This window comes from Seriola dumerili, unplaced genomic scaffold (assembly GCF_002260705.1).
Source record: "Seriola dumerili isolate Sdu_G_001 unplaced genomic scaffold, Sdu_1.0 BDQW01000011.1, whole genome shotgun sequence".
In the NCBI taxonomy this organism is placed as follows: Eukaryota; Metazoa; Chordata; class Actinopteri; order Carangiformes; family Carangidae; genus Seriola; species Seriola dumerili.
In genome coordinates, this window is record NW_019174266.1 from 3,741,635 (window position 1) to 3,761,823 (window position 20,189).

General features: G+C 38.3%; 1 protein-coding gene across 1 annotated transcript in view; it reads left to right on the top strand.

Annotated features, from left to right (window-relative positions):
* The first annotated feature begins 2,941 nt into the window (after positions 1–2,941).
* The window catches only part of serinc4 (serine incorporator 4), a 31,194-nt gene continuing 13,946 nt past the window's right edge, over positions 2,942–20,189 (top strand). Inside the window, exons 1-7 of the mRNA XM_022747616.1 lie at positions 2,942–2,972; positions 3,463–3,675; positions 8,738–8,905; positions 9,974–10,152; positions 12,618–12,697; positions 13,025–13,118; positions 15,471–15,682. Coding sequence (XP_022603337.1) covers positions 3,556–3,675; positions 8,738–8,905; positions 9,974–10,152; positions 12,618–12,697; positions 13,025–13,118; positions 15,471–15,682 — 853 coding nt within the window. The 5' untranslated portion in view covers positions 2,942–2,972; positions 3,463–3,555. The remainder of the gene's footprint in view (positions 2,973–3,462; positions 3,676–8,737; positions 8,906–9,973; positions 10,153–12,617; positions 12,698–13,024; positions 13,119–15,470; positions 15,683–20,189) is intronic.

The window sequence follows — 20,189 nt, forward strand, 5'->3', positions numbered from 1 at the left end:
AATGAAACATGTTACACCCAAAATGTAAATACAAATCTGTTTAAAAAAAAGAAGCAAGCTTAGTTTACCTCAGGTGAAGGAAATATACATTAATATATAGGCCTATATAAAGTAGAAAATGATAGCTAATACTAAATGAAAACTGCAATATCACCCCCTGAAATACTACCCACAATGTAGTACTTAATGGTACTTTGTTAAATTCCACCATGTTGTGAATCAGTGAAAGTATTGGACAAAATTATGAAGTTTGATTCACGACAAAGCACACGATAGTTGAGACTCTCACCTAAAACCACATACGTCAACCTCATGGTGGTGCTGGATGAAAAGTCAGTCACCACAGTCATTGAGATGCATCCTCCTGGGACCATGAACGCCCGTCCCAAACTTTATGATGATGCCTCGAGTAGTTGTAGAGACATTTGAGACTGGAGTCTGGACCAGAGTGGTGGACCGACTCACGTTTCCCTCCTTTGTTGGTGGCTAATACATTAGCGACTGTTTATTAGACAGACATACATACACATACACCTCTGTGTAGATTGTTACTGCAGACTTGTCGTCCCTCGACAGAGCACGGACAGAACACAGGTTGTGAGAGTTTGGTTGTGACAGCTGGTTACATGAATATGAATTACGAGGTGACAGACTGGGGATGTTTCTGCTGTGCACATGCAGGGCCTTGTGTTCTCAGACTTCAGATTTATAATCTTTCAAATGTTGTTGCTCTCAGGTTCTGAGAGAGTCCTCGTTCACTGGGTTTGTAAGTCCAAGCCTCTTAGCTGAGTCTGAACCACAGCTAACCTCTTATTTAACTTCTTGTTTGTTGCTCACTTCCTAGAAAGCGAATCTGTACCGCCGACTGCGGCTCTTCTGAAGAATTACAGTACAAGGTTTTGGCACTGGCTGCTTTTTTCCAACATGCATGTAAACAGGTCCAGGTCTAAAAACAAATCATTCTACTAAAGCAGTTACGCTGCAGAGAAAAACCTGACAGCAGCCAAATGTGACAAATATTTTTACCCTGATTTTCTGATCAGACCATTAACATCAGAACAGCTGTTGTTTATCTACAGAAACCCTGTACTATCCATTGATAAGTTGATTGATAAGATATGTTAATCATGCCATTAACATGGGCCTAAGTACATTTATTCAACTACTGTATTGAAGTACAATTTAAAATGACTTGTACTTCACTTGAGTTTTTATGTTAATTTATACTTTTACAAAACTAATCAACAATAAATGATGACATATTAATATAGACTAAGTTACCCTGCCGCATGAAGTGGTTAAAATTTGCTTCTCTTTACGAGCTGCAACATTAAAGTGATGAGCACATGAATGCATCAGTAATTCATAATCATAATCCAATAATGTCATATAGATTATTCTTAAATTTGCTGTTTTGCAAATGAGTGCTTGAGTATTTTTACATTTGGTACTTTATGTATATTTTGATGAGTGCAGGACTTTTATTTGTAACTGAGTATTTAGGTTTGTGTACTGCTTGTTCACAGTTGTTTTTTTTGCGTCAACAGTGAGAATGTACAGTTAGGTTTGGAAACTAATCCTGCAGGTGCATGGGTATGTTTGCTGTTTGCTGTTTGCAGCACAGTTTACTGCAGTGGGCTGATTGTTGTGTGGAGCGGGTAATCTAAATTCAACAGATCAGACTGAGACTGATCCTTTATCATTGAATCTGCTGGAAACAGCATTTATTACAGTCCTATGTAGGATAATGTGTGTTACCAGGTGAGCTGCAGCACAGTGACAAATTGCTGTTGGCTCAGACAGCCTCTGGCTCAGTGAAGCTTGTCTGCAGCCGCTCAGAGACTGTAACAAGCTGCAGCTGCTAACGTCCCGTCTGGGCCAGTGAAGGTCATCCTGACTGAGAAGAGGGCTGAACAACGACGGGATTATCCCGGCGCTCCGCCCTGCACACTAACCCAAATCTAATCTGACTCTCTCCTCGTGCACTCAGCGCTTTTTAACAGCTCACACACACACATACACACACACACACACACACACACACACACACACACACACACACACACACAACACTAACATTGTTTAATTTCAATGCTACTGTGCAACACAGACTGCAGTGTTTCTACTGTTTGTCACTGACATACATTCAGCTTTTTTAACCACTGATTCTGACCAACAAGTGAATCAGTGTCACTGACATTAACTGCAAAACAATGATTATCACTAAATTTAAAAAACTGAAGAATCTCGAGGATTCATTTCAACGATTAACCTGGAACTTTAAAAGCCTGGAAATGATAAATTACTTATCTGATATCTGAGCTTTAAAAATATCCTCGGTTTTAACAAACCAGTTGATGGATTTATTAATTTTTCTTTAAATAAAACAAAGTCTTTACAGTGTGTAGAATAAAAAGTTGCTCTGTGCAGGAGCAGCTTCTTGTCCTCTAGTCCTCCTGATGTCAGACTTACAACTGTGAACAAACAATGAGAATGAGATCCACAAATGGAAGCACAGAGACAAACGCAGACGAAGCTGCAGGTGGAAACATCTTGTTAAAATGCCTTTTGAAGGAACTAAGGTTATAAAACCAGATTTCTAACAGATCATGTATGAAAGTTAAAATATTAACTGTAACTAAGTTTTTACTCTACTCTACTTTCAGGCTTCCATTAGAGCCCCCCCCCAACATCAAACATCCATTGGCCTGTTTGTTGTTAAGCTGTGAGCACATCTACTAATGCCCCCTGCCTTTGTGAATTCCATGACAGACAGGCCTGCGATCAGTCCGTCCCAGTTCAGTGTTTCTGGGTCGTAATGCAGTCATGATAACTTGTTAGGATTATGGACGTGGCCTCTTTCTGTGAGTGGCACACAGACTCGGACTCGGACGAGGTCTGGGGGGGGGGTCAGTAGTTGCAGCTGCAGGCTGTGAGGAGTCGGGCATCAGCATCTAGAAATCACACCGGGGGTAATTATTTAATTTTCTAAATCTGGATTAAACATCACCATTGTACTGTGGAGTTTGTGTAGTGCTGAGGGGGGGAAGGGAAGGGAAGGGAGGGACAGATGGGACTGACACATGGTCCCTGTCGACCTCCTCCTCCTCCTCCTCCTCCTCCTCCTCACCCCCTCCTCCCCTCTTTGCCTAATCTGACCGGGTAGGACAGGGGGAGGATGGGGGGAGGGCACCGGGCATTCTCCACCACCTCTCCCTCTTTTCTGGCAGCACCCAACACAGCCGCAGAGCCAAAGCACGCAGGAAGGATATGGGCAAAAAAACAACTTATTCCCCTGCGAGGCTGGACTGAGAGTAGCTGAACCGGCGCTCATGCTGAGGCTCTCGGCTGCAGGGAGCCCAGCTGGACTAGATTTACTGCTAATCCAGCATAAGGAGAGTGTAGGGACAACCTGCCGGATTGAGCGTTGTGGGTTTACTTTTCATTTCCATCTCCTAACAGGACTGTTAGATGTCGTGTTCTCGCCTCTGTGAGGATGTGAGGATGCCATCTTTGCAGGCCATCTGAGAGAAAAACTGTTTGTGCTGGAAATTCATGGCCAAATGTAGAACTGCTGTGGCCGAGGAAAAGCAGTTTAGAGGCGCGATGTCGGCCACTCAGGGGATGAACCGCAGCGGCATCTACAACTACTTCCTCAACATGGTGGCCTATCAGGTGAGAGCTGATGAGCAGTAGCACAGGAGGCAGCGACTGCAGCTGGAGTCTGAAGGTTTTTCACTGTCAAGATATTCAAGTACTGGTGTCTTGTTTAAATACCAGTGGCAATACTGCAGTGTAAAATACTCTGTTACAAGCACATGTCCTACCTGTAGGTATCAAAGGTTAATGCTGCCTTTAAGTGTTATATTACTACATATATCATTGACTATTATCACTAATGCATTAACAAGTAAGCAGCAGTTTAATGTTAATAGTGATTAATAGTGATAAATTTGAATCATACATTTGGTTGTTTAATCAGAATCTGCAAAATAATAAGTACAAGTGGCTAAAAAATGTACTGTGGTACATGTACTTCGTTATTAAGTTCCACCACTACATTTATCTCAAAGGTTGATTTCTGTCTGTCAGCACACGGTCTACTTTAGCAGAAAATGTTGCCTCTCAGAAGTGCAGAATTTCTTTGTTGAAGTTGTGTCAGAATGGTGTGAATTCAAGAGGCTTTAGTCTGTGGTGTTGCTCCTCTTGTATTGACAGTTATCTGGAGCTGCTGATCAGGCAGCTGCCAGTCCAGTCACAGTTACTTTGGATCACGGTGAAGCTAGTTGGAGTAAAAAAAAAAAAACGGGGATGATCGAGAACTGATCAAGTGAATTGATAATACTCACGCTACCGGTAGCCTGTCAAACTACTGTCACTGCAAGGCGGGAAATCTCAATCCAGACTTTTCTCCCATGTGCTCCCTCAGCACTGGAGCGAGTAACCAAACACCAGTCAGTCAGCTGGTTCCTTTCTGGCCTCGAAAAACTAACCTTTACTAGAGAGGGAGAGAGAGAGAGAGAGAGAGAGAGAGAGATCTGTATTACCTCATGCACCTGTGAGCTTTGTGGCACTTGTGTCAGGTGGAACATCAACTGAGAATTGAGGCATTTTTTCTGACAGTCTTTACTTTGTTCGACTGTGGCTTTGATTGCACCGTATTTGTAGTCGCTGTGGACAAGAGCATAAATGTTCCTTGTATTGAAGAGGTGTAATTACCTACATCCTGACAGGAATCTAACCTGGAGGGCATCGTTGTCTTTTTGAATACATTTGGTGGCCTCGAGTCAGTGTGCAGGCTTTACTTTTATCTCAATACTGTCTGACAGAAAGTCTCAGTGATTTCCTAAAGCAAATTAGTTTTTAGCAAATGTTACTGAAACAGGAGGAAACTTGCTTTTCGGTCGACCCACCGCTTCGCCCCAGATTGAAATTTTTCTGATTCTTTAGTGATGTACAGAGATGAAGTTTTGTACAGACGTTCCTGCTCCCCAGAAGATGAATCCTACTGACCTCAGCGATCCCCGGTCTTTAGCTTCACCACGAGGTTGACTTTTGAGTGAAACATCTCAACAACTATTGGATGAACTGCCTTTACTTTTAGTTCAGACATTCATGTTCCCCTCAGGATGAACTGCAATAACTTCGGTAATCCTCTGAATTTTCCTCTAGCGCCATCGTCAGGTCAAACTGTTCATGTCGTCTCTTGTTGTTAGTTGGTAGCGGGTTCATTGATGGTTTTGGTTTTGGGTTTGTTGACACGTTTTCTTTAAAGCAAGAAACTTTTGAAAGTTTAACATGTGTTTGTTTGACAGTTATACAATATATCAGAAAAGTAAAACAGGAAGTAAAAACACCTCACCTGGTCTCACCTCACCAGGTGCCTTCTGGTCCCACTCCTCCCAGATGTCGTTAAAGAAACTGAGCCACGAGAATCATGGGAAATGAAGGCAAATTCAATCTGCCATTGTCTTGTAGTTAGCCACAGCAGTTAGTCAGTAGAGCTGGGTATCGAACTTTGATAGTGATATCAAATTGGTTTGATACTATCGAGGATCAAAAAATATCTTGACATTCGATACCAAATATTGATTCCTAAGGCGTAAATGAGTAAATCTCATCAGCGTCAGTGAGACAATCCTGCATATCCAAGATCTAATGCTGGTGATTGGCTGTTTATTAACATGAACATGTTGGAGTGTGTAAAGAGACCGAGCTTAAAAATACAACTAAAGTAAAACTATTTTTGTACTGTAATATGTATTGTAATTTTTTGTTTAAACGGATTTGATAAAACTGGAATTGAAAAGAATCAGAATCAGTATGGAAGTCAAGGTATCGATATCAGTACTAATATGGAGAATGTTTGGACCATACACACACGTATGTCACATAATGGATGTAGAAATATTCAAAAAAAAAATGAAGAATATGAATATGAAATATGAAAAGGGGGCTGCTGTGTCTGATGACAGGTACATTTGGATCACTGGTGCATTAAGAATGTGATTCATGCAGGATTAGCTCTCAGATTATCTCTCTGAATACCTGGAACGATACAGGAGGTCTCATAATCATCTCCTCTGTGTCCTGCTCTGGGTTTGTGGTAAATAGTCGATTGTTCTGATTTGACAAGGTCGTGTGCGCAACGCTTGATTTATGACCGTGTCACGGACACTGCAGGATGCTCTGTTCATTGATTATTCCTCCACACTCACAGCAGACCTAACTGACTGCTGTTTGACCTTAATATAACCCACTGTATGATTTAGACTCACTTACTGCAACAGCTCCACCAGTATGATAAACATTCAACCATAGGCCAGAAGACAAACACGTGCAGAGGTTATGACGATCTGTCTGTCTGTGAGATGGCTCGATAAAGGTTATGCATTTTCCCTGTGTTTGCTGAAGCACCACAGCACCAATATCACTGAACTGAATACGTATATCTCAGTGTGTGCATAGAGCCACAGTTTATAGATGGGAGATTTGGGCGTTTTCGTGGCATTTTTAATTGAAAGTATAAATGATGAATCATTTGTTTTAGGTTGTGTTTTAAGCCCTCCATGGCGAGTGAGAGTGGTAAATAAATATAAGAAATAATACATCTCTATTTGTACAAGACTTTCTAAAACTGCCTAACAGAGAAAACATACACAGCAAAGGCAAAAAAAAAAATGAAATCATAAAACACGAGGACAAAAAAGTAGAAGAAATCGTAAAAATGGCAAGAGAAGAGGAGTAAATGCAAAAGGAACATGTTGAATATGTAATCAATAAGATATAAAGATAACGAAATATGAAGTTAATTTCCATCTACATAATTTATTTAATTGCATGTTAGAAATTTGCAGCGAATCTGGTACCTGTGAGTAACAAACAGTAAATATTCTCATTCAAGCAAACATTTCAATATGACGTTATGAGAAGGTGAAATGATTGAGCATGAGGTCAACCCTGCTGGTGGGTCAATCCAGGACCCCAGGCGGCCCAGGAGCCTGGAAGAGGTTAATCTTTCCATGGACACAGGAAAGGTCACAGTGTCAATCTACACAACAAATTTCAGTTCCTTTCTGAGAAGATGCTGAAAGACCTGATGCATTGCAGCAGTATATTTAAATATTTCTCTCTGATAACTGTTTGATTCCACTGTTGGAGACAAGAAAAAAAAACAGGACAAACTGTCCTTTTAATCATGTTTCATCTGTTACGGGGTCAAATCATTTTACTGTACACGATTAAAGCTCTATTTTTATTCAGTCTTCCCTTCAAAGAGAAGATGTTGGATAAGCTTCTCTGCATTATCCATCAGATTATGATCTGCACGTGATGAGTAATAATATATCTGGGTCCACTGCATCCATACAGTGTGGTACAGGCTGCACGTTTGTCCAACAGTGATTTTAACTTTTGAGACTAAATCTGAGAAAGTCACAGAGTGTTTTCACAGAGAAACACAGAAAGACTTACACACAGCTGAAACCATATTTTCCTTCCCCTCACGTCATCTTGTGACCCTGAAAACGCAGACAGACCTCCAGACTGTAATCTGCTGAGTTCGCTGAAGCATCAGACAGATGTGCACGCAGGTTTTGCCTCCTTAGATTTAGCTCAGGATCAGCAGTGATGGGCTCATGTCCAGTTATCCACAGCCCTGATTTGTCAGAATCAGAACCAGCCAGATGCTGCTGGACTCATTAGATTAATCTGCCACCAACCGCACCGCGCTGCCAAACACTCAGTGCAGGCGATCTGATACTGTGCCTCCCAAAAGTCTTCAGACTGTTTGACCTGACACATACAGTGTTTAAGGATTGTGACGGAGAGTCCAGTCTGGAAACATAAAACATGATTTAGTCGCTTTTGGTCCAGTGCAGATCACTGGTCTCAGTTTGTTCTCGAGTAACAGATTGTTAGACAGTAATTTCTTATGAGCAGATTTGCTTACTCATCTACTTACATGAACATGACCCCTCTGTAATTAAACTTTTACTTTTTAGTAGGTTTCTGTAAATTCTAACTTTTTAGTGAAATACTGTGGATACAGCCCAGGTCAAGATCCAGAAAGAACTGTAGTTTCTAGTAACTGGTCACATGAAGAAAAACACTGTCAGACCAATCAGCATCATTATAAAATGTATATTATAACCCAGATAGTAAAATGAACAACATATGCCTGGGACCTCGGCCCGAGTCTGGCCCATATACATCTGGTCTGTGTGTGTGTGTGTGTGCTAGAATCGGTCTAGATGTGGAAGTACCATTTGACAATCGTGCCGTATCTGGGCCAGATTCGGGTGGTGGAAATGGGCGTATACTGGGCCAGAGGAAAGCAAGCATGTGGCCCTAGTATGGGCTGGATTTATTTTGCTATAGAGAAAGCTTTTGTTCAGTCAGACACGATGGTTTAAAACACCCTCGTAAAATGCATTTGGTATTTAGTATTCCATTAATTTATTACCCATTTAATGGAATAGAAATATAGTTTATATCTAGTAATGACAAATCATCTGAGCTCAGTGACGGTCAGATGATTGATGCCTCTGTTTGTTCACTTTTTGCAACATGCACATGCATAGTATTTATACGTGATGTCAGCAGGGTGTGGATCATATTCATGTGATTTAAAGGCAGAACATCCATCAGTGAAAATGTTCTTCGTTAGAGTGTTTTTGTGTTTGTTTGCTCGTTTTGTTTGGATGCTGAGCTGCCGCCTCCGTCCTCTCCTCCTCAGATATGCTGCTGCTGTGGACCGGCTCCTTGCTCGCTCTGCTGTGCCTTTTGTCCTCCGGTCAAATCCTCCACCAGCACGCGGGTCATGTACACCCTCTTCCACATCATGAGCTGTGCCGTCTCCTGCCTCATGCTGTCCCGAACCGTCTCTGAGCTCGTCAGGGAAAATGTGAGTGCTGGATCTTATTGTTGGGTTAATTTGTTTTGCCCGAGGAGCTGTGAATACACGCTGGAGATGATTTTATTTTGTGAATCAGATCAAAATTAGAAAGAAGACAATCAATATGGCCACGCACCCCGAGGAGCTTCCAGGAGATCAGATGACAAAACATTAATACAAAGGAATCAACTGAAATATAACCAATAATCTCTGTTACACAACTGGCAACAGAACAAGAGAGCTGTATAATGACACCGTTAACACAATTAAAAACACAATTATAGAAAACAGGGAGCAGGAAATGGTGATGAGACCTCAGTGTTCAGCTCTGCCGTCCTTTTATATCCCAAGATGGTGAACAACTACAACAGCCAATTACACAGAGAGGATGTTAAACACTTGAAACACATTTGATAGTTCACAGAGAAAAATTTCATTTCAGTCAGATGGCAAAAATGAATAAAATAGAAGCAGCATAAGAGATTTGACACTTAACTTACTGTAACCTTTACTTGTGTTAACATAGATGTGAATCTGGAGGCTTGTCAGGAGCAGATGTTGTAATTGCCAGTATGAAAAGGGGTTTTCAGTCTTCATACGGGCGTCTGACAGACTTGAGAATTTGTGAAACTATCTTTTAAGCTGAAAATGATTCAAAGTGGATGATCAGTTGACTTTCAGTCTTTACTGGGAACATAATCTATAATGACGTAATGTTTCACGTTGCAAAAAGGATCATGTGCATCACACATTTAAAAAATAGATCACAGTATCAAGTAAACAGCAGCACTGGTGCCTCCCAAAGCAAACTCTCTTTTGACACACATTAAAAAAACAAAACAACAACAACACTGAACCTGCAGCCTGTCGCTGTCGCCATGGTGATTCTACACTAAAAGAAAAACCACAGAACATCTCCTTCTCCTTTAAACTCTGGTTTGGTGAACAGTAGTTTAGCCATTAGCTGTAATTTTTGGCATCTTCTGAAATCTTCACCCGGTCAGACACACAGATAAATGGAGGCACTGACAGATTAAAGATGGTGTGTACGTGTGTGTGTGTGTGTGTGTGTTTCAGGTGCCTTTCTTCAACATGGTGTGTGACCAGGCGCATGGCGGAGGCCACTGTGAGATGCTGGTGGGCTACTCAGCAGTCTACAGGGTCTGCTTCGGCACTTCTTGTTTCTACCTGATGATGGCGATCTTCCTCATAGACGTGAAGTCCAGTCAGGACTTCAGAGCGCTCATACACAACGGGTCAGTGCCGCAGAGTTTACCTCCTCACACATGTTTAATCTGAACCAAGAGGCTGTGATTGGTGTGGATCATGGATGTAATTACAAATCATTAAAACAGCCAACACTAAATAAGTTATTGATCAGGAGGCTACAAAACAGTTTATGCTGGTTTATCTCATCCGTGGTTGATTTCCAGACAAAATAACTCATGAACAACACTGTTTATTTTTAGACTTGGAAATCCAGGAAGTCTGACAGCATAACAACATAGCATAGCACAACATATTTTACACAAGTGTTGAGCCGTAAGAAGATATATTTGTGGTTTTAAGAACCACAAACCATCTCAATGTAGTTTTACATCTCCTCTCTGAGGCTTCCCTAGTAACAGCAGGTTGGTGAGACAATCAGAATACAGGAGGCTCTGAGTCTCTCTTCTGATTGGCTGACTGTTTTCTGAGTGATAGAATAATAAATGAATAATAATATAGCAGATTTCAGGTAAACACTCAGAGAAACCAAATCCTGTAAGGTTGGATGGTGGGTCCAGGTGGGCAGGGCTGCAGAGTGGTGACTGCTTTGTTGTGACATCACAAAGTTACAGAAGTCCTGACGGCTCGTTTTAAGGCTCAGTTTCTGAATACAGCCTGTGTGGATTTCTCTGTGGACTGAGGCTTTGATACTTTCACAGTATTAATATAGAAGCTAGACCTGCTTTATAATCAAAGAACACATGCTTCTACCTAAGCACTACATTTATACAATATGGGACCTTTAAATGACATAAATTCAAACCTGACATCATAAAATTATCATCAACTCTCCAATTTTTTAATTGATCCTGCTTGCAGACAGGCAATATAAAAGAAAGACAGAATGGACCTAAAGTACACACACCTTAAAATACTTCTCCACAGTCTCAAAGGAGAAAGTGTCTCTCACTCTGCTCACCTGACCCAGCCTGCTGCTCTATATAAAGCTCTTTGTTGTCACACTTTCCACAGCAGGGCACTCGATTAGAGCGGTGACGTCGCTCGGATTAGGATTTGACAGACTGGATTGCTGCTCCTCTCTGGTATAAATCTACTCACAAGAGTCTTACCAGTGCCACGGTGAAAGGTTTCAGGGTTTTTGGCGAAGGGTTACAGGTCTAAGTGGTCTGCAGAAGGGGGGGTCAGGGAGTGACCCAGTGCCCTGCTGAAGTCTTGGATGTCGTTATAAAGACCAGACACAGTCACATGAAGGTCCAGATGGACATGGATTCTATCTGGACGGAGGTTGAGATAAAATTTGCTTTCACAATTTAATGTCCATGTGAGCAAAGTTAAATAAAGTAGAAAAATTAAAGGAAACAACCAAACATGGCTATTGCACAGATCCTTATACTGCTCAGTCAGAACAGTTCAATACAGACCCACAAAGCCCAGACAGAAACATACAGTGGTTCCAACAGAGTCTGGGTCGCAGCTGTGCAGCACCACCAACCTGGTGCTGTCAAAAGTAAGTTACAGTGTGTCTCAGTACTCAAAGTATAACCAAAAAAGACGCCACAACAAAATCTGATTTCAAACCATACAGACCAGTGTTGGGCAAATAGCGGCTCCTGGGCCAAGTGTGGCCCTCCGATAAAAATATTTGGCCGACCAAAGAGACAAATATAATTGATGATTTGTGACTGAAACACAAACAGGTGTCTGATGGACACGGCAGCTGAAATTCAAAAAAGCAACAATAACAACAGTAGATTCATTCAACCAGACGGAAGAGATCGCTGTTCACTACAGTGACAGTAACATTGACAACACACTGGGCTTCATCTCCATGGTGCCCGTGTTGCCCCCATTGAAGCACGCTGAATAAACTGGCCCTCAGTTGAACCAAACTGTTCACCCCTGATGTAGACCATACAATAGCTTTTTACCATTTTTGGTCTTCACTTTACATTTCCAATTGTTTTGTGAGTTTTGAATGTGTTTGTGTTTGTTCAAGTTGAAACCTGCTGCAGTTGTGTAATCCAGCACAGGTTTAGTTTTTCTTATCATTTGAAAAATGAATGGAAGCCAATTGATTCGTGGAACAGTGAAAAATGCATTCAAACTTAGTAATCCTTTAATAATAAAATCACTGGTCTTTGGACTGAAGAGAATAGAGGAAAGAAAATTATTCAAGAAGTTTTAAATTCTCCCAGTTTGCCACACTTGGTATTTTAAACTAGAAAATGAGAAAGCCTGAGATTAATAATGAATGTAAAATGATTAATATATTAAAATTATAGGCCAGCATGACACAGATTGCTTCTTTTCAAAATGTTATTTCCTGGGTAAATAATGTCTGAAGCAACAATTTGTATTTTTGTATAATTTCATAATGTTAAAACAAATAAAAATGTAAAGGACAATGAGTAAGTCTTAATGTTTAACCTTTGAAAACTAACTGGTATCTGTTCCCCTGTTTTGTCCTTTCCTGTTCATCTCTCTCATGCAGCTTCTGGTTCCTAAAGTTCATCACCCTGCTCGGGATGTGCACCGCTGCCTTCTTCATCCCAACAGAGTCCTTTCTGCATGGTGAGAGACTGAGCAGAGGCTGAAAATAAAACCTTACTGAGAATAAAGAGCTGATGGCGATGATGTTGTTGGTGCAGCTCCCTGTGATCCTGCTAGAGGGCAGCAGAGATCCGCTCCTGAAAACACCCTTCATGTGGACTGCTGTGAATTATTGGACCATAAATCTATGAAGCTTGAATTGACTTTGTTTAGCAACAATAAATCCAATGTTGATACATTCCTGATATCATAGCTGATTTATGATTTACAGCTTTCTTTTTTCTCTCTCATTTCCCTGAAGTAAATCAACGTCTGATGGCTCCTCTTTCTCTCCTTTTCTTCTCCCAGCTTGGCATTATGTTGGTGTGGTGGGAGGATTTGCCTTCATCCTCATCCAACTCATCCTCATCACAGCTTTTGCACACACCTGGAACAAGAACTGGTGAGTGAGAGCATCAAATGAATAAAATATTGTATCATATATTAAGTATATAACTGCAGTCTGCACTTTGTTACCGCATATGCTGAGATCATTGTCAGTGAGAATCTTGATTGTTTTTTAGCTGTTATAAGATTAAAACTGTATTAGTTTTGAATCGTCTCTGACTTTGATGGCTCCCAGTCCCAACACATATCCCATCCAGGGCTATTACATGACTGCGCTAATTTTCATTTGAGTCTGATCATTTTTCTACAAACACAAACACAACACAAAAAAACATTCAAATGAGTGAATAAAAACATAAAGAGGAACATAAAACCACACTCGATTTTCTTAACATGAAAATCTGATAGTTTGAAGATACATGGTTTTCACAGGACAGCAGTAATATGTTATTTAAGGTCCCTCACATCTTCGTACATACATGCACATACAGATGTTGGTTGGTTCACATCTGTATAAAAGAGTCTGTTCTACACTGGTGATGATAGATTCACCTTCTGCCCAGCAGAGCTGTGTAAATCACAGACTTACCTCACCAACATCTGCGACAGACAGACAGACAGACAGACAGACAGACAGACAGACAGACAGAGGTCTACTACTTCCTTTGTTTCTTTTACATTTTACATTTTTTTGTTTGCTTGGTTTTACTCTTTAGTACCAGGTGATACTTTTTCTTATTCTTATTGATTTATGTTTTAATGTTTGACACTTGGGTGAAAGCATTGATGATTTATAGCAAATGGTCAGGTTACACAATCAGGGCTGCAACCAGTGATTATTTTCATTATCAATTAATCTGATTGTTTTCTTGATGAACTGCTATGAATTAGTGAAAAACACCTCGTATCATTTACTACAGTCCTCAGGTGAACAGCAAAATATTCAGTTTGTTATCATCTGGGACAAAGCAAAGCTCAAATCCTGAAAAAAAAAACTTTTTCCTAAAAAGTGACAAATAATCATTTGATTATCAAAACAGTTGCTGATACATTTTCTGTCGAGCCACTAATCAATGAATCGACTAATTGTTGCAGTTGTAATGAAATCTTTTTTTTTTTAAGTCAACAATACCAGAACCCTACACATAGGGAGGAGGTTGGATGTTGGAGGGAGCTGTGGCAGTGTGAAGGTCTCAGCAGTAACTGTGAGACGCTTCAGGTTTAATGGCCTCACTGTAAACCTGCACTGATGTGGTTTGTGGATGTTTGTAGTCAGCTGGTTGTCACAGAGCTGATGAGCCGGTGAGGGATGAATGAAGCAGGTAAGTCACTGCTCTGCCTCAGCTCACGCTCTGCTCCATTTGTTTCTTTATTTGCTTGTTTGCATATTTTACCCGCTCATGCGTTGCTGTGTTTACTTCACTCAGTGTTTTCTTTCCATTGGCCTCTTGCCGTGTCTCTTCTGTCATGTCCTCATTCGCTCAGACAAGATACGTCCTCTGACAGACGGCTTGTCCCAGATGTTATTTACTGTGTCCAGCTGTTGCTGTTGTGCCATCACTCTCTCTCAGCCACCTCTGAACTCCGCTGTGACATGGCAGAGCTGTAGCTAAGACAGCTAAGAGGATTTATTCATTCAGGACCTTTTCCAAAGCGAACGCACACAAACTAGAAATCCTCTTATTCCCTTTACAGTAGTCTGGGGTTTTCATTCACCTGATTGTTTCTCCCTCCTGGGTTTGCATGTCAGAAGAGAAGAATACCCTCTCTGAGAAGTTAGCTTCTCCATCAACCACACTATTGTGTGCTCTGACTCTTACCGCATATGTTGTGATCGCTGACAATGAGGAAAAATACTGGACTCACTTTGCAAAAGCATCTGAAATCTTGTGCGTAAACTGTCTGGGGAACTTCTCTTAGTTCTACAATTCTATACTTTTTAAGATATTTAAGATTGAAGTCCCTGCGTGTTGGATTTGAAAATGTGTGACTTTTCTTACTCTTTAGACTCATCAAGTGAACACAAACACGACTCCAAATGAATGATAGTGTTGCTACATGATAAGAGGCTAATGTTCTGTCGACCACTTGTTTCCACTTCTTACCCAAGTGGCCAAAAAGTTCTGTTTTATGGATATCTATGGATACATTTGATACATGTGGCAAATTTCACTTAAGTGACCTCAGAAATTCACATGAAAACAAGGAAATCCTTTAAATAAATGGTGGATTTGCACCATAAATAAATCCATTGCACCTTGATTTGTGACCGAGATTAATGGTGAGATTCAGACTGGTTGTTGTGATGTTAAACTGTGACAAACAGCAGCATCCAGTGAGAATAATTACCTGCAGGATGGATGTGAAGCTGAAACCTTCTCTCTGCCCTCTGTCCTGTTGCTCTCAGGTTGACTGGAGCGGCAGAAAACAAGCGTTGGTACCTGGCGGTAATGTGCGCCACACTCTTCTTCTACACCATCGCCACCATGGCCTTCACCTTCATGTACAAGTACTACACACACCCCATCGCCTGCCACTTCAACAAGGCCCTGCTGTGGATCAACCTGGGGCTCTGCGGCCTCATGTCCTTCATTGCTGTCACTCCGTGTGTGAAGCAGAGTGAGTTGATGAAACACACTCACATGTCTGTCGTCAATTCTCAGCGGTGAAATAACACTATGTCCATATCCAGCTATGCAAACATCCCCCTGTTGAAATCAGTGCTGCTGCAGATAATAATAATTAGATGTAAGCTAATATTATCTGTTTCTCCCTTTAAAAACCAAAAGTTGAGTGCAGGCCTGCTTTGTCAGCACATGTCTGGCTTTTATGATTGAAACATACAGCTGTTTGCAGAGAAAAGAAGTAACTCAGTACATTTACTCAAGTACAGGCTGAGGCAGGGGCGTAGGTTTGGTCTCAACATTGGTAGTATAGTAAGGCATGAAAAGTCATAAAAACGACATAGTATAGTAAGGCATAAAAAGTAATAAAGACGACAGTATAGTAAGGCATGAAAACGTCATAGTATAGTAAGGGAAAAAATGTCATAAAAACGACAGAGTATAGTAAAGAAAAAAGTCATAAGAACGACATAGTATAGTAAGGCATGAAAACTTCATAGTATAGTAAGGCAAAAAAAAGCTATAAAAACGACATAGTATAGTAAGGCAAAAAAAGTCATAAAAATAACATAGTATAGTAATGCATGAAAACATCATAGTATAGTAAGGCCTAAAAAGTCATAAAAATAACATAGTATAGTAATGCATGAAAACATCATAGTATAGTAAGGCATGAAAACTTCATAGTATAGTAAGGCAAAAAAAAGCTATAAAAACGGCATAGTATAGTAAGGCAAAAAAAAGCTATAAAAACGGCATAGTATAGTAAGGCAAAAAAAAGCTATAAAAACGGCATAGTATAGTAAGGCAAAAAAAAGCTATAAAAACGGCATAGTATAGTAAGGCAAAAAAAAGCTATAAAAACGGCATAGTATAGTAAGGCAAAAAAAAGCTATAAAAACGGCATAGTATAGTAAGGCAAAAAAAAGCTATAAAAACGACATAGGATAGTAAGGCAAAAAAAGTCATAAAAATAACATAGGATAGTAATGCATGAAAACATCATAGTATAGTAAGGCATGAAAACGACATATTATAGTAAGGCATGAAAACGACATAGTATAGTAAGGCATGAAAATTGATAAAAACAACATAGTATAGTAAGGCAAAAAAATTAATAAAAACGGCATATTATAGTAAGGCATGAAAACGTCATAGTATAGTAAGGCATAAAAAGTCATAAAAACAATGTAGTATAGTAAGGCAAAAAAAGTAATAAAAACATCATAGTATAGTAAGGCATGAAAACGTCATAGTATAGTAAGGAAAGTCATAAAAACAATGTAGTATAGTAAGGCAAAAAAAGTAATAAAAACATCATAGTATAGTAAGGCATGAAAACGTCATAGTATAGTAAGGCAAAAAGAGTCATAAAAACATCAAAGTATAGTAAGGCAAAAAAGTCATAAAAACATCATAGTATAGTAAGGCAAGAAAACATCATAGTACAGTAAGGCATGAAAATGTCATAGTACAGTAAGGCAAAAAAAGTCATAAAAATAACATAGTATAGTAATGCATGAAAACATCATAGTATAGTAAGGCCTAAAAAGTCATAAAAATAACATAGTATAGTAAGGGAAAAAAAGTAATAAAAACGTCATAGTATAGTAAGGCATGAAAATGTCATAGTATAGTAAGGCATAAAAAGTCATAAAAACAACGTAGTATAGTAAGGCAAAAAAAGTAATAAAAACAATGTAGTATAGTAAGGCAAAAAAATTAATAAAAACGACATATTATAGTAAGGCATGAAAACGTCATACTATAGTAGGGCATAAAAAGTCATAAAAACAATGTAGTATAGTAAGGCAAAAAAAGTCATAAAAACATCATAGTATAGTAAGGCATGAAAACGTCATAGTATAGTAAGGCAAAAAGAGTCATAAAAACATCAAAGTATAGTAAGNTGAAAAACATAAAAGAAAAGTAAGGCAAAAAATGTCAAAAAACATCATAGTATAGTAAGGCAAAAAAAGTCATAAAAACATCATAGTATAGTAAGGCAAGAAAACATCATAGTATAGTAAGGCAAAAAAAGTCATAAAAACAACATAGTATAGTAAGGCAACAAAAGTCATAAAAACAACATAGTATATTAAGGCAAAAAAAGTTATAAAAACATCATATTATAGTAAGGCAAAAAAAGTCATAAAAACAACATAGTATAGTAAGGCAAAAAAAGTCATAAAAACGTCATAGTATAGTAAGGCAAAAAAAGTCATAAAAACATCATAGTATAGTAAGGCATAAAAACGTCATAGTATAGTAAGGCAAAAAAAGTCATAAAAACATCATAGTATAGTAAGGCATAAAAACGTCATAGTATAGTAAGGCAAAAAAAGTCATAAAAACATCATAGTATAGTAAGGCATAAAAACGTCATAGTATAGTAAGGCAAAAAAAGTCATAAAAACATCATAGTATAGTAAGGCATAAAAACGTCATAGTATAGTAAGGCAAAAAAAGTCATAAAAACATCATAGTATAGTAAGGCATAAAAACGTCATAGTATAGTAAGGCAAAAAAAGTCATAAAAACATCATAGTATAGTAAGGCATAAAAACGTCATAGTATAGTAAGGCAAAAAAAGTCATAAAAACATCATAGTATAGTAAGGCATAAAAACGTCATAGTATAGTAAGGCAAAAAAAGTCATAAAAACATCATAGTATAGTAAGGCATAAAAACGTCATAGTATAGTAAGGCAAAAAAAGTCATAAAAACATCATAGTATAGTAAGGCATAAAAACGTCATAGTATAGTAAGGCAAAAAAAGTCATAAAAACATCATAGTATAGTAAGGCATAAAAACGTCATAGTATAGTAAGGCAAAAAAAGTCATAAAAACATCATAGTATAGTAAGGCATAAAAACGTCATAGTATAGTAAGGCAAAAAAAGTCATAAAAACATCATAGTATAGTAAGGCATAAAAACGTCATAGTATAGTAAGGCAAAAAAAGTCATAAAAACATCATAGTATAGTAAGGCATAAAAACGTCATAGTATAGTAAGGCAAAAAAAGTCATAAAAACATCATAGTATAGTAAGGCATAAAAACGTCATAGTATAGTAAGGCAAAAAAAGTCATAAAAACATCATAGTATAGTAAGGCATAAAAACGTCATAGTATAGTAAGGCAAAAAAAGTCATAAAAACATCATAGTATAGTAAGGCATAAAAACGTCATAGTATAGTAAGGCAAAAAAAGTCATAAAAACATCATAGTATAGTAAGGCATAAAAACGTCATAGTATAGTAAGGCAAAAAAAGTCATAAAAACATCATAGTATAGTAAGGCATAAAAACGTCATAGTATAGTAAGGCAAAAAAAGTCATAAAAACATCATAGTATAGTAAGGCATAAAAACGTCATAGTATAGTAAGGCAAAAAAAGTCATAAAAACATCATAGTATAGTAAGGCATAAAAACGTCATAGTATAGTAAGGCAAAAAAAGTCATAAAAACATCATAGTATAGTAAGGCATAAAAACGTCATAGTATAGTAAGGCAAAAAAAGTCATAAAAACATCATAGTATAGTAAGGCATAAAAACGTCATAGTATAGTAAGGCAAAAAAAGTCATAAAAACATCATAGTATAGTAAGGCATAAAAACGTCATAGTATAGTAAGGCAAAAAAAGTCATAAAAACATCATAGTATAGTAAGGCATAAAAACGTCATAGTATAGTAAGGCAAAAAAAGTCATAAAAACATCATAGTATAGTAAGGCATAAAAACGTCATAGTATAGTAAGGCAAAAAAAGTCATAAAAACATCATAGTATAGTAAGGCATAAAAACGTCATAGTATAGTAAGGCAAAAAAAGTCATAAAAACATCATAGTATAGTAAGGCATAAAAACGTCATAGTATAGTAAGGCAAAAAAAGTCATAAAAACATCATAGTATAGTAAGGCATAAAAACGTCATAGTATAGTAAGGCAAAAAAAGTCATAAAAACATCATAGTATAGTAAGGCATAAAAACGTCATAGTATAGTAAGGCAAAAAAAGTCATAAAAACATCATAGTATAGTAAGGCATAAAAACGTCATAGTATAGTAAGGCAAAAAGAGTCATAAAAATATCAAAGTATAGTAAGGCAAAAAATGTCAACAAACATCATAGTATAGTAAGGCAAAAAAAGTCATAAAAACATCATAGTATAGTAAGGCTTAAAAACGCCATAGAATAGTAAGACAAAAAAGTCACCAAAACATCATAGTATAGTAAGGCAAAAAAAGTCATAAAAACATCATAGTATAGTAAGGCTTAAAAACGCCATAGAATAGTAAGACAAAAAAGTCACCAAAACATCATAGTATAGTAAGGCAAAAAAAGTCATAAAAACATCATAGTATAGTAAGGCTTAAAAACGCCATAGAATAGTAAGACAAAAAAGTCACCAAAACATCATAGTATAGTAAGGCAAAAAAAGTCATAAAAACATCATAGTATAGTAAGGCTTAAAAACGCCATAGAATAGTAAGACAAAAA